Raw genomic sequence first — 13,762 nt, forward strand, 5'->3', positions numbered from 1 at the left:
GGACACAGGAGAGAGCCTTCCAGTTCAAAAGCATTGTCTGATGACCTTCTGAAGAGCTTTTCCTTTACTGATTGCTCTTAAAGTTTTAAAAAGGCTCATGAAAGTTGGGATTTTAGGAGGAAAGATGGAAGACAGACATAAGTATAGTTCATCCTTTTGAATTGTTTGTGCATGTTTCCATGCATGCTAATTCACACTTGCACCATTCTCTAACTAACTGGGCTAAATGCAACCTCTTAGTTATGCAGTGTGACCTTCTGGGTGCTTGATTATCCCCTTGCCACCCAATTTTTGTATTCTTGGTCAGGGATCAAAAGTGGGTTTATTGAGCCTCTATTGGCTATGGGATTTTACATGACTTGGCTGGCGACAAGCTGCGCCCGTCTGCACTATATCTGCAAAGATGTTTCCAAAATCAAGTGAAAGTAGAGCCTGGAATTTAGGGGGGGGGGCGCTTGCAGAGGAGGAGCCCCAGAGGTGATGCTTCATCCTTTTTTTGTGACTGGTATTCCGGAGTTCTTCTCTGGAAGTGCCACTCCCACAAGTTGATCTCCTCTGCATTCTGGTCCTGGAGTCTGTCTTACAGGTGTGGGTGGGTGTGTTTTTTTAAATGGGGGATTTCAAGGAGGAAACTGGTGGCTGAGGAAGGGGATTACTTCCCTTGCAGTTTCTCCTCCACAAATTCAATCTGCCCTGCATTGGCATGATGAGAGGTAGGTGTGTTGGGAAGCTCATTTGCCCCCTTCTAACATGTGGCTTTGCCCTAGAGCAGGCATAGGCAAACTCCGTCCTCCAGGTGTTTTTGGCCTGCAACCCTCATGATCCCTAGCTAGCAGGACCCAGTTGTCAGGGATGATGGGAATTGTAGTCCCCAAAACATCTGGAGGGCCGAGTTTGTCTATGCCAGCCCTAGAGGGTGGAGGGAAAGGGGGAAGGATTTTGCACACAAAACACATCATTGGGTTTGATAAGAGTTCAGCGTGTGATTTCCAAATTCTAGGTTCCTGTAAGGCAAGGTAAAACTATAGACTGTTTTAACTCCATGCCTTTGTATTTGTGATTGTGCAATCTGAGATTTTTTTTGTAGAAGAAAAGTCATTTGGAATAGCAAAGCGACTGAAACTTGGCCTAAAAATATGTGTTCATATTTGGCTGGTGTTTTTGCTGTAAGCAAAAGAAGTGAGGTATTTGAAAAGAATCTTAAGTATTAGCCTATGTTGCTGCTTTCCCCGCCCCAAGAACAAAGTTTCTGCAACTGTGACAAGTCAACATTTGTTCCTTGTCTGCAATGCGTCTGAGTCCAGTAAACAACACCTAACTTGGACTTCTAACTCTCCTGTCTTCGGAGGAACTTCTTCTTCCACAGAAGTTCTTACTCATTGAAGGGTTTATTTTAGTTCCTCCAAGAAGACTATTAAATTCAGATGGATCCAATTCAGATGGTTGTTTGAGAAATAGACTTTAAGAAATAGAGGAAATTGCAATTAGTTCACTGTGTCCGTTGCAGTCTTTATCTTCAGGTTCATTAACATTTAGCATGAGCGAACTCCAAAATATTAGAATGATGAAATTAATGAATCAAGTTATGCTCAGATCGTAAAAACCATTCCGACAAAATAATTTCCAACAACCAACGGTTGCCTTTCAAGTGTTATAAGCAGAATTCACGAATGCGAACATTTTAAAAAATAAATTCTACAGTGTTACATCTTCCCCTCCAAATTTATATGAAGGCAGGTCTATGTTTCGTCATCATGAAATATAACTGAATAGTGATTAGAAAATGATCCTTTAGATGCACTTCGTTTCAAATCCTTATTTGCAGTGGAAGTGACCTTGGAGTTCTGTGTCCAGGTTGTTGTGATGTCAAACCTGTGCAATTGAAACTACTGTTCCATGTCAGAAGTACCCAACTGGCAACCAATACCATCCACATAGAATTATAGGACAGAAAAGGACCTTGAAAGTCATGAAGTGCAACCCCGTGTTCAGTGCAGGATAGCCAAAACTGAAGCATTCCTCCTTACTCCTCCTTTACATCTCCCACACAGGATTTTGGGATATTTTGCAAGTTGTTTTCCTAGGGCTACTTCTGCTTTCATAATAAAATAGTTGCCTGCCAAATTGCAGAGTGGGTAGTGAACCCCGTTTAGTTCTCCCTCGCCAATCAGCTTAAAAGGCAAATAGTAAAGGTAAAGGGACCCCTGACCATTAGGTCCAGTCGTGACTGACTCTGGGGTTGTGGTGCTCATCTCGCTTTATTGGCCGAGGGAGCTGGCATACAGCTTCTGGGTCTTGTGGCCAGCATGATTAAGCTGCTTCTAGCAAACCAGAGCAGCGCACGGAAACGCCATTTACCTTCCCGCCGGAGCGGTACCTGTTTATCTACTTGCACTTTGATGTGCTTTCGAACTGCTAGGTTGGCAGGAGCTGGGACCGAGCAACGGGAGCTCACCCCGTCGCAGGGATTCGAACTGCCGACCTTCTGATCGGCAAGCCCTAGGCTCTGTGGTTTAACCCACAGCACCACTTGCGGCCCTTAAAAAGGCAAATAAACCTAGACTAATTGGTCTGTAATCTGAGAGGCTTCATTCACTTCTGTCTAACGGGGGGGGGGGGGAGTTAGAGCTATTTGGGGCAATATGGTAGGGCATGCTTTTTGGTGAGAAAGCCCAGGGGATGTATGTGGTTTTCAATAAAATGCTTTCCTAAGCATGACAGCTATTGTTGTGATGGAGAGTGTGAGGGATTCTTAAATGAGAGTGTGACTTATATTTTCCTCCTATATTTTCCTCTCGTTTTATTACCCTTAGTACAGTTCCACCCAACCGTTTAGTTTATAAATACATTTCAGCACGGTCACATTTGCGCTTATAAAGCCCAGTGCCTCATCCATTCATTTTAATTCTTCTGCTTCCGCTGGGTATCTCTGGAATGAACAACATGGGAAGATCTCGCCCAGCGCATTGAGGTCAGGGCAAGTCTCAAGCTCCTTGGGGGTGGGGTGGACGGGGGGTGGACGCAGCAACTCCATAATGTTTCGGCTCAGCACAGGGATACGAGCCAAGAGAGATAGTCAGCAAAACTGAAACGGTAATTAAAGTGCGCACGCTGGTGGCCCGCCTTCTCAAAAGGGGTCTAACGTTGATCCTGCTAAAACCATTTGCTTTAATGGAAGCTGCTCTGGGCCTTTAAACCCAATAGCTATGCAGTGTATTGTAAACGAAAGATCAAAGTTACAAAGGTGGCCATTCATGACTTTGGCAGGGGTCCCTGACTTTCCAGTTCCATTTGGCAAGCGTGCCTGCTTTAAAATGCTGAGGCCTCTGTTTGTGCAGAAAGTAGTGCTCGGGGTTGTGTGTGGTAGGGTTTTTGTTTTTTTTAATCATGGGAAAGAGACATTTCTGCCCCCACCCTTCCATAGCTGTTTATGTGAAGTTTCTATGGCAAAAGTAGTTCGATAACAGCCACCCTGTGGAAGCGTTTTGTGTTGTTGTTTTTTGCATTCCGCAGTGGAAATCATAGACTCATAGAATATTATAACTGTAGCATTGGAAGGAACCCCAAGGGTCATCTAGTCCAGCCCCCTGCAATGCAGGAAACATTTTGCCCAACTTGAGGATCAACCCCACAACCCTGAGATATAAGAGTCTCATGCTTGACCAGTGTTGCTAAATGTTATAATTGGATCATATCAATGGTCTGCATTGCGCCACTTCTATTCCTTTTGTCTCCATTCTGTGTTGAATCCATTTATGGGGATAATAGCCCACTTGACACAGGGTTGGGCAGGAAAAAGGTATAAATTCTCCTCCTGTCTCCAGAAGGAAACAGGACAAAAGTGAATGGCCGTGCTACCTGAAAGCACAATCTGATTAGTCAAGAGGCATTGCCATTAAACCATGGAAAGAGTGAGGAATGTAAAGTGTCACACACACAGAGAGAGATATGTTAAATTCAGTCCTTGGCAATAGAAGCCGAGATGACTTCACTGGAAATGAAGTCTGTACCCTGCTGGCTGCTCTCCAAACACTTGGCCAGCGGAGGTATATGGCAAAGTCTTTTTGGTTTCTGCTTCTTCCTTGGTAGTGTTTATTTCACCCTCTTTGTGCCGTAGAACAGCCGGCATTTCTGTTGAGTTTTTCCTGTCTCTTGACTATGTGATCCAGTGCAGAATAAGAGGATAATGGCTTGTCACTGATAAGTTTTTTTTTAAAAAAGCACAGATTCTGTGAATGTAGCTGTTGCCTCTTGAGAGAAGCTGTAACGTCACTAAATGAGGGTCGAACCATTTTTCTCAGGGGCCAGCAAATTTCAGGATTGTGGGATCTATTCTTAAACAAAACAAAACAAAACAAAACACCAGAGCCCCAAAATCTACCTGTCCGAAGCATTTGCAAGATTGTTGTTTGGGATGGAGCCAGTCGCATAAAGAGCTGTGGGAAAGAGAATTAAATGCCTGTATTCAACATCTCAAAAGTATCTAAATGGAGAAAAATCTGTATCGAGGGCATAATTTTTATAGCTATTTTTTTAAATTTACAGATAAACTTAGCAGCACCACTGCATGCCATGCCATATACAGATAATGCACTGCACAATAAACATCTAAGCCAGAGACAGAGAACCTGTGGCTCCCCATTTGCTGATGCCCTGATCATTGGGCATGTTGACTGGGGCTGTGAGAGGAGTTTGAAACCCAGCAACAGCCAGGAGGAGAATCGCAGCCCTCACCACTCCGATCTAACCAGTCACTAGGTGTTAAATGCCAGGAACTGGACCTTATGGCATTTGCTGACAGATCTATTGAGAGTTTGACCCTATTTCCCATTAGCCTATTTCAGGGATGGCTGGTGTACAAGCCTAAAGACCCACAGAATCGTCGTACGGCTACGAGGTGCATATCACTTTACCTCCGACTCTGCTGCTTGCTAATAATCCCCATTGCAAGTGTCAGGGAACTGACATCTAAAGCGCCGCAGGTGCAAAGGCTCCCTGAGGTTGAGAGAGCAGTAGCAGCGGAAGAGGGAACCAGTAGAGGGCGAGCAAGAACTCCAAGGGAAAGTGAGTCGGAGGGATGGCTCAGAGACGCTTCAAGCGAAACCAGTGGGGAGGTCTCAGGACCTCCTATAGGGACACCCACACCTCGACGGAAACTGTCACGCCGAGAGGCCAGACGACGTGTTTCCGTTAAGGAGCTTTTATGTTGGAAACGTTTCCGAAAGCAGCCACTTTCGGATTCTACTAGTGATTGACGCAGCCATGCTGGAGGGGCTCCGTCACAGGCAGAGGTTTGAAAACCTGATCAAACTCTGAGGGACTTGCATTTTACGCACAAGCAGCTCATCGTCCCATCACAGCAATCCGAAAGTCACCGAAAGCCAGCTTGTGCAGAGAGAAGCATCATGAGCAACCCAGCCGGAACCGGGGGTGCAGGAGCAGCTGGAGGGGGTCCAAGCCTGGAAGAAAGGTACAGAGCGTTGGAGATCCAGTTGGCGCTGCAAACGGCGAGGCTTGAGGAGAGGAGGGCTCAGGATGCAGAAAAGGGAAAGGAGAAAACCACCCCGCTCGCCAGAAAGGTACCAGGATTGGTGCAGAAATTCGGGGGGGATCCCAGGAACTATCATGCCTTTAGAACAGAGATGCAATACGCTCTAAACTTGCAGTTTGATGACTTCCCCGACGAGGAATCGCGAGTGGCGTATGTGATTGGCCATCTCGAATCCGGGGCGAAAGATTGGGTTAGACCCCTGATGGCAGCGAATAATGAGATCTTAAAGGACACGAGGAAGTTTCTTCGTGCCATGGACCTGATGTTTTCCAGCGATATTGAGCAGGGGGTGGTGCGAAGGCAGTTAATGGCTTGCCAGCAAGGAAGCAGATCTGTCCGTGAGTACTGGACTGAATTTACTATGCTGATTCATAAATTGGGGTGGGACCTATCGGCGGAGCCCATCCAAATGCTTTTCGAAGAGGGGCTTTCTTCAACCGTCAAAGATGAGCTTTCCCGGGGGCCCAGGGCGGAGTCTATGGACCAATTAACCAAATCTGCGCTGGCCATAGGAGCGCGCCAGGAGGCGAGGGCTTTGGAAAGGCGGGAAGGGAAAGGAGACCGTTGGAGGGAGTTCCGCATTCCAGACATTCCAGAGCCATCTTTCCCGCCGGCAGAGCCGATGGAAGTTGGAACAGCGCGGGCGCGCGCAGTTTCAAATCCCAGTGAAGGGCGGAAGAAGGAGGGAAAGAGCGCCAAGAGATGTTATCTCTGCCAACAGCCAGGGCACTTTGCCAGAGTCTGCCCACAAAGAAAGGAATGGCAAGGGATGGCAGGAGCTGTTGGGGGAAAGGAAGAGGAAAGCAAGGAGCAAGTAAAAGCCAACGCCTGGCTGCCACCGTCGGGGCACAGCAGCCAGGCCAAAGAGCAATGAAAGTGCCCATGCCAGAACCTCCCAGACCTGCTTTAGTGATAGAGGTGTTACTAGAACTGCCAAACGGACACCCACTAAAGGTCAAGGCGCTTTTGGATTCAGGCAGCTCCTGTAATTTCATGAGTAAGGAGTTTGCAGCTGAGCACCAGATACAGACCATCCCTTTAAGTAACCCCTTGCAGGTGACTACGATTGACGGCAGAGAGCTGTTGGGGGGAGAAGTTAGCCAACAGACTGTCCCGATGATAATGAGAGTGGCAAGGCACACCGAACAGATAGCGTTTAATGTGGCCATCCTGGGAGGAGCGCCCATCATTTTGGGGATGAGCTGGCTGGCGCTACACGATCCGCTAGTGGGCTGGCATCAGAGGGTGGTCTCCTTTGGGTCAGCGCATTGCCTAGAACACTGCAAGGAGGGGAAGGTCTCGGGAGGAGACAGAGTCACCCTAGCGGGGATGGAAGTGATGGGCAAAGGGAAGGTGCCCCCGCAATACGCAGATCTGAGCAACGTATTCAGCGAAAGGGAAGCAGACAAACTGCCACCGCATAGACCCTTTGACTGTCAAATCAACCTACTCCCAGGGGCCCAACTCCCAGTAGGCAAGCTGTACACCATGTCAGACAGGGAGATGCAGGAGCTGAGGGAGTTCATTGACAAAAACTTGAAGCGAGGTTTCATCAGAGAGTCCCGAGCGGTGGGGGGCAGCCCAGTGTTTTTTGTGGACAAAAAGAACACAGACAAACCGAGACTGGTGTGTGACTTTAGGGGCCTCAATGCAGTGTCGGAGCCCCTGGCTTTCCCTATGCCCCGAATTGACGACATTTTGACCAGAGTAAGGAAGGGAAAGATTTTTACAAAACTGGACCTGCGGGGGGCGTACAATCTGATACGCATAAGGAAGGGAGATGAATGGAAGACCACCATGTTTACCCCTTTGGGAGCCTTTGAATACCTCGTTATGCCCTTCGGTCTACAAGGGGGCTCCGCCTGTTTTCAAGCTTTTATAAACCACGTTCTGGGACCTTTGCTCTACAAGAACTGTGTGGCCTTTTTAGACGACGTGTTGGTGTATTCGGAAGATGAGGAACAGCATGTGAGGGACGTTCGAGAAGTGTTGGGCAGGCTGCAAGCCAACCAGCTGTGGGTGAAACTGGAGAAGTGCCAGTTTCATACCAAGGAGGTGGAATTCCTGGGGTACCGCTTGTCAGACAAGGGATTGGCCATGGATCCAGGCAAGGTTCAAGCGGTACTGGAATGGAAGACACCGAAGACCAAGAAGGACGTGCAAAGATTCTTGGGGTTTGGGAACTTTTATCGGAAGTTCATCAAGAACTTTGCCCACTTGACGGCGCCCATCACCGACTGCCTCAGCAGCAAGAAGAAATTTGTTTGGACGGTGGAGGCGGATCGAGCCTTTGAAGAACTGAAAAGGGCTTTCGCCTCGGAAGAACAACTTCTGCATGTGGATTTACAAAAACCCATGAGAGTGGAAACAGATGCATCCGACCGGGCTATAGGGGCGGTCCTTCTTCAACCGGGGAGGAGTGCGTCGGAGTGGAGACCGTGTGCATTCTTCTCGCGGAAACTGAATAAGTCCGAGAGGAATTACACGGTGTATGACAGGGAACTACTTGCCATTCACGAAGCATTCCGGAGGTGGAGACATTTATTAATTGGGGCACAACACAAGGTGCAAGTGTGCACCGACCACAAAAATTTAGAGTATTGGAGAACAGCTCGAGTGCTCAACCAACGACAAGTGAGATGGGCACAGGAATTCTCCAAATTTAACTTTGAGATTTGTTATGTGCCAGGCCCAGAAAACGTCAGGGCGGATGCGCTCTCACGCAAACCAGAATATTGGGAAGGGGAGGAGGTGATCGAAGAGAGACATGTCATCCCGGAGGACCGCTGGGTGTGTGGGGCGGCGCTGGTGGGGCAACGGGAACTGGTGGAGGAAACGGAAAATGATGAATATGCCCAGGATAAGCTCAGAGGTCTCAGGGGGGAGGGCGAGAGCCCCGGAGGTTTTGAGGAAAGAAATGGGGCATTGTATTACAAAGGGGCACTGTATATACCCGAAGGTGAATTGAGGGGGAGAGTACTCAAGCAGTTGCATGATAGCCCCACGGCGGGACATTTTGGGCAGCACAAAACCATGTGGTTGGTTACCAGGGAATTTTGGTGGCCTAAGGTGAGGGAAGATGTAAGGGAGTATGTAAGAGGGTGTGACCAATGTCAGCGAGCCAAAGGGGAAAGAAGGGCGCCGGCAGGGTTATTAGAACCTTTACCCACACCAGAACGGCCTTGGGAAGCGATATCAATAGATTTTATGACGGATCTGCCAAGGTCCAAGGGGAAAACAGCCATCATGGTAGTAGTAGACCTGTTAACTAAGATGTGCCATTTTGTAGCATGCTCACATGCAGTCACAGCGGAAGAAACGGCGAAGTTGTTTGTGGAACATATCTTTAGGTTGCACGGGGCTCCCTCGAGGGTGATCTCAGATCGAGGCAAACAATTTACTTCCAGGTTCTGGAGGAAGCTCATGAGCTTGCTACACGTGGAAGTTAATTTTTCAACTGCCCGGCACCCTGAAACCAACGGGCAGGCGGAAAGGGCAAATGGCATTCTTCAACAATATCTTAGGTGTTATGTCAATGACAGAGAGAACGATTGGGTCGAAAAGTTGGCGTTGGCAGAATTTGCCTACAATAATGCGGAGAATGTGTCCACAGGGATGAGTCCCTTTTTGGCTAATTACGGGTGTCACCCCAGGGCATTTCCAGGGGAAGGAGGGGAGAGATGGAGCGTCCCAGCGGCTGAACATTTTGTAGAAGAGATGGAAGCCATCCATCAGCAGCTCCAGCTCAACTTAGAAAGGGCCAAGGCACAATATAAGAAGCAGGCAGACAAGAACAGAAGGGAAGGTGAAACCATAAGGGTGGGGGATCAAGTGTGGTTGTCAACCCAAGGGTTGCCGTTCAAAGGGGGTTGTAAGAAACTGAGACCCAGAAGATTGGGACCCTTTGAGGTGATTCAGCAGGTCAACCCGGTAGCTTTCAAACTCCGATTACCCAACCACATGAAATTGCACCCAGTGTTCCACAGGTCGTTACTGTCACCATACAGGGGGGGACGTGAAGGGGAGCACGTCAGGGGACCAGCCTTGGAAGAGAGGGAACGCCGCAACCATGTAGCGGAAATCCTCGATTCCAGGTGGAAGGGTAATCAGGTGGAGTATTTGGTGGCGTGGGAAGGGGAACCGGAGTCAGAAAACACCTGGGTAAGTGCAGAGGAAGTCAATGACGAGGTTTTAACAGAAACGTTCCACCAAAGGTTCCCGAGGAAACCTCAGCCTATAGCAAGGTTTAGGAGGGAGTATTTCGGCACCACCGATGAGGAAGAGGAAATGGAAGGGTTCACGGAGTCGGAGTTGGAAGATGGAGTGGACTCTGATGACGAAGAGTACCTAGAGAGTAGGAACAGCAACAAGTGGAAGGAAGTGTTCGCGACGTCGGAAGATGAGGGAGGTTCTTTCAGGGGTTTTACCTCCTCACCGCCAGTAGGAGAGGAGACGGGAGGGGGTGAAGGGGGCCCTGGAGGGGAGGTGGATGTCAGGGAACTGACATCTAAAGCGCCGCAGGTGCAAAGGCTCCCTGAGGTTGAGAGAGCAGTAGCAGCGGAAGAGGGAACCAGTAGAGGGCGAGCAAGAACTCCAAGGGAAAGTGAGTCGGAGGGATGGCTCAGAGACGCTTCAAGCGAAACCAGTGGGGAGGTCTCAGGACCTCCTATAGGGACACCCACACCTCGACGGAAACTGTCACGCCGAGAGGCCAGACGACGTGTTTCCGTTAAGGAGCTTTTATGTTGGAAACGTTTCCGAAAGCAGCCACTTTCGGATTCTACTAGTGATTGACGCAGCCATGCTGGAGGGGCTCCGTCACAGGCAGAGGTTTGAAAACCTGATCAAACTCTGAGGGACTTGCATTTTACGCACAAGCAGCTCATCGTCCCATCACAGCAAGCCTGCCCAACTTGTGGCTCGTCAAACCAAAGGCAGCTCATGGTCATACATTTAAAGTGGCCCACCAGAGAGTCAACCAATGTCCTGCTTTTGCTACCTGCCTCAGGCTGCAGAAACAGGCATTGTCAAGCACAGGGAAGGCCCCCACAGTACTGTACATCCTTAGTGGGCTGCATTTGCCTTGGCATTTAGTTTCTGTTAGTTTGTCTGAATGCTTTCCCTGCTGTGTCATTGCCGCAATGCCGATCGGGAATGTATGTGGTGGTGGGTAAATTACTGTATGTGTGTGTGCTGAGATTTAAAACAATTTTTGTGTTAGTTAAGGAATTTTAGTATAGATTGGTATAGAAATATCGGGAGTTGTGGGTAGGATGGTGGGAATATCTAAACTAATGGTTCTTATTAGTCTAAGTAGCACCGAGTTAAAAACAAAAGAGGAATGTAAATGGGTAAAATTGATGGTAACTGCAGCCAGACAGGTTATAGCGAGTAATTGGAAAAATTCAGAAGAGCTAGGGGTGAACCAGTGGAGGAAAAAACTGAATAATATTTTAATTTTAGAATATCTAACTGTGAACATACACAAAATGAAAGGGTTTAAGGTTAGTGAGAAAGAGGAGGATTGGTTTGAGAAGATATTCGATTATTTGCGTAGGTTTGAACAATTTGGGGCAATTAAAATGTTAAAAGTTAAATAAACCTCATGGGTGGAGGAGTGTTAACGTATATAAAATTGTACATGTGGTCAATTTGAATTTGTTATTAATGATTATGTATACCCAATGTATCAGCCGCCTGGGGGGTTTCACTGTTTGTGTTTTGGTTGTTGGTAAAAAATTAAAAAATTAAACATTTTTTAAAAAAACAACAATTTTTGATTTTAGGACCTTCCAAGCATATATGCTTTCATGAGATATGAGTGGCGGAACATCCTAAAATGATTCATTTGCATTCCCGGTGAAGCTCACCTCCCTCCAGAGAGAGCTGGGTGTGAAATTTGATGGAAACAGCTCTAGTACTTGATTCCCCCCACCTCTTTCCTATGTGTCCCCCATCCCTGCCTTGGTTGGTTTTCTCTCCCTTATTCCTCTGCTTTGTTCCAGGATATGCTCCTGTCACAGGCATGTGTCACCCTCTGCGCAGTTGCACCCTCAATCACGAAGACGGCTTCTCGTCGGCATTCGTGGTCGCTCATGAGACTGGACATGTGTAAGTCATCTGGGCAGGTTTCTCACTGGTATCTCTGCAGTGATTGATGCCTGGGTGCCCTTTGTTTCAGCTGCTTTTAATAGTTTGCTGGCTTAATGAGAAATTTTAATGCCGTGCTCTGGGCAGAAACATCCCCCGCATCTTTTGATGTTGATTCTCCGACGAGTCTTTCGACCTTCCCTTTTTGGGTAAGGTTGTGGAAGTGCTCGTCATCCTGCAGCCTCGTTAGAGGACATTAGATAGCCTGGGCCTGGGCCAGCCAATTGCTGGCAAGGTAAGGGAAATGGTACACTCCTGATCCCCGGAGACCATTCAGTAGCTTCTAATGCCACTGACCCTGATGGCTGATGACTCAGCTATGGAACCTGATAGGCCCTTGTGGAACTCATTCCTGTAAGGGTAATCACAGAGAGAACTCATGAGATGTCATCCACCATATGGTCAGAAGGTCTCTGACTTCTGCAAATTCTGGTCACAAGTCCAGTTCAGCACATATATTTGGGCTACTGCAAACATGGTGTTGAGTGAGGTGCTCCCATGTTGTTATTTAATTTCTGTGACCTAGAAAGGTGTGGGTCACTTTGATGAGGGACACTGGCTCCCACCAGGTCTGGGAGCAAGGGGAAGGGGGTGGGTTGGAAGTGGTAAGTCGGAGCAGTTTTAACATAGTTAGGATTGCCTTAACGTCAGTTTTGTACATGTGGCAAAAAAACAAATAGGAACTGAAGCAGTGGGGCTCAAACTTCTGCTGTTCCATTATTCACTGTTTCATATACCTTAGTGCTTGGGAACACCACTTACAGACTTTTTAAACAGGTTAGGTATGGAACACGACGGCCAAGGTAACCGATGTGCCGATGAAACCAGCATGGGAAGCATAATGGCGCCACTGGTGCAAGCTGCATTCCACCGTTACCACTGGTCGCGATGCAGCAAGCAAGAGCTGAACCGATACATACAGTAGGTCTACGTTGTTGTTGTTGTCGTCGTCGTCGTCATGGGCTCTTAAGCTATTCTGAAATTTTGTTTTTGTCTTCTATGGAGAGAATGAATGGGTGAGGAGGGATGCACACTGAATGAATAGATATTTATACCATATTTTTTGCCCATTTTTTTGCAAAAATGAAGGGCAAATCTGTGTGCATCCTATGGGGCGAATGCAGGCTTTCGCTGAAGCGTGGAGAGCGAGAGGGGTCGGTGCGGGGCTCCCCACGCTGCGGATAGCAGCCTGCCGCCTGGTGCGCGGCATGCCCTGAAGCAGAGCGCCCCACGCGCCAGGCAGACATTAGCCAGCCCCACAAGCTCGGGGGACAGCGGGGAGGCGCAGCGCCGCCATCCCGCTGTTCCCCGACCTGGTATTGGGGGGGAAATAAAGGATTCCCCCCCTTTATTCCCCCCCCAAATATTAGGTGCATCCTATGGGACGGAGCGTCCTATGGGACGAAAAATACGGTAATTCCATGTTGAATTAAAACGGTGAAATCCAATCTGGAATGCCCAGCTGTTTAGGAGAACAAGGACCTGTGGGGTATCTGAAGAAAAATGCTAAAGTGGCAAGGAACCTAATAACTTTGAGCATGCTTTCTTTATTGTCTTGTGTTGCAGTTCTTACGACTGCCTCTTGGACGACCCTTTTGAGCACAACTGGCCTAAGTTGCCAGAGCTGCCAGGAATCAATTACTCCATGGATGAGCAATGCCGCTTCGACTTTGGTGTGGGCTACAAAACATGCACAGCTGTGAGTATAGGAACCCTGTTGGTAGGGGGTCTGCTGCTACTTTCCCCGTCCTGCTCATGTGTAAATGAAAGGGATGTCCCACATACCCGGTTTTGGGCTGCCGTGCGGCCCCTGGAAAGTTGGCCTTGGGTGAATAAAGGGTTAGGCCACCCCTGTGATAAATAAATCATAGTTCATGGTTTACCATGTTTTGCCCCAGCTTCACTTCTCCCCTAACAAGAGAAGAAGCAACACTCTGCAACCTCTGGCTTGGTAGCATTAGCCTCCAAACAAACCATGATTGGTAAGCCAAGAACAAAACCTTGGATTCTCATTAAAAGTTGTTTGGACCTAAAACTAAGCCAGAGATGTTTGTTTGTTGC

General features: G+C 48.0%; 1 protein-coding gene across 5 annotated transcripts in view; it reads left to right on the forward strand.

Annotated features, from left to right (window-relative positions):
• ADAMTS14 (ADAM metallopeptidase with thrombospondin type 1 motif 14) overlaps window positions 1-13,762 on the forward strand; it is an 83,193-nt gene that overhangs the window by 39,515 nt on the left and 29,916 nt on the right. For all 5 annotated transcript variants that reach the window (XR_014168730.1, XR_014168731.1, XM_081913071.1 and 2 more), the window contains exons 7-9: window positions 11,557-11,662; window positions 12,479-12,622; window positions 13,268-13,400. Coding sequence is in view for 3 of the 5 variants with exons in the window: in XM_081913071.1 (XP_081769197.1) it covers window positions 11,557-11,662; window positions 12,479-12,622; window positions 13,268-13,400 (383 nt within the window). In the remaining 2 variants the exon portion in view is untranslated. The remainder of the gene's footprint in view (window positions 1-11,556; window positions 11,663-12,478; window positions 12,623-13,267; window positions 13,401-13,762) is intronic.

The sequence above is a fragment of the Podarcis melisellensis genome (assembly GCF_964234715.1).
Source record: "Podarcis melisellensis genome assembly, chromosome: 5".
In the NCBI taxonomy this organism is placed as follows: domain Eukaryota; kingdom Metazoa; phylum Chordata; class Lepidosauria; order Squamata; family Lacertidae; genus Podarcis; species Podarcis melisellensis.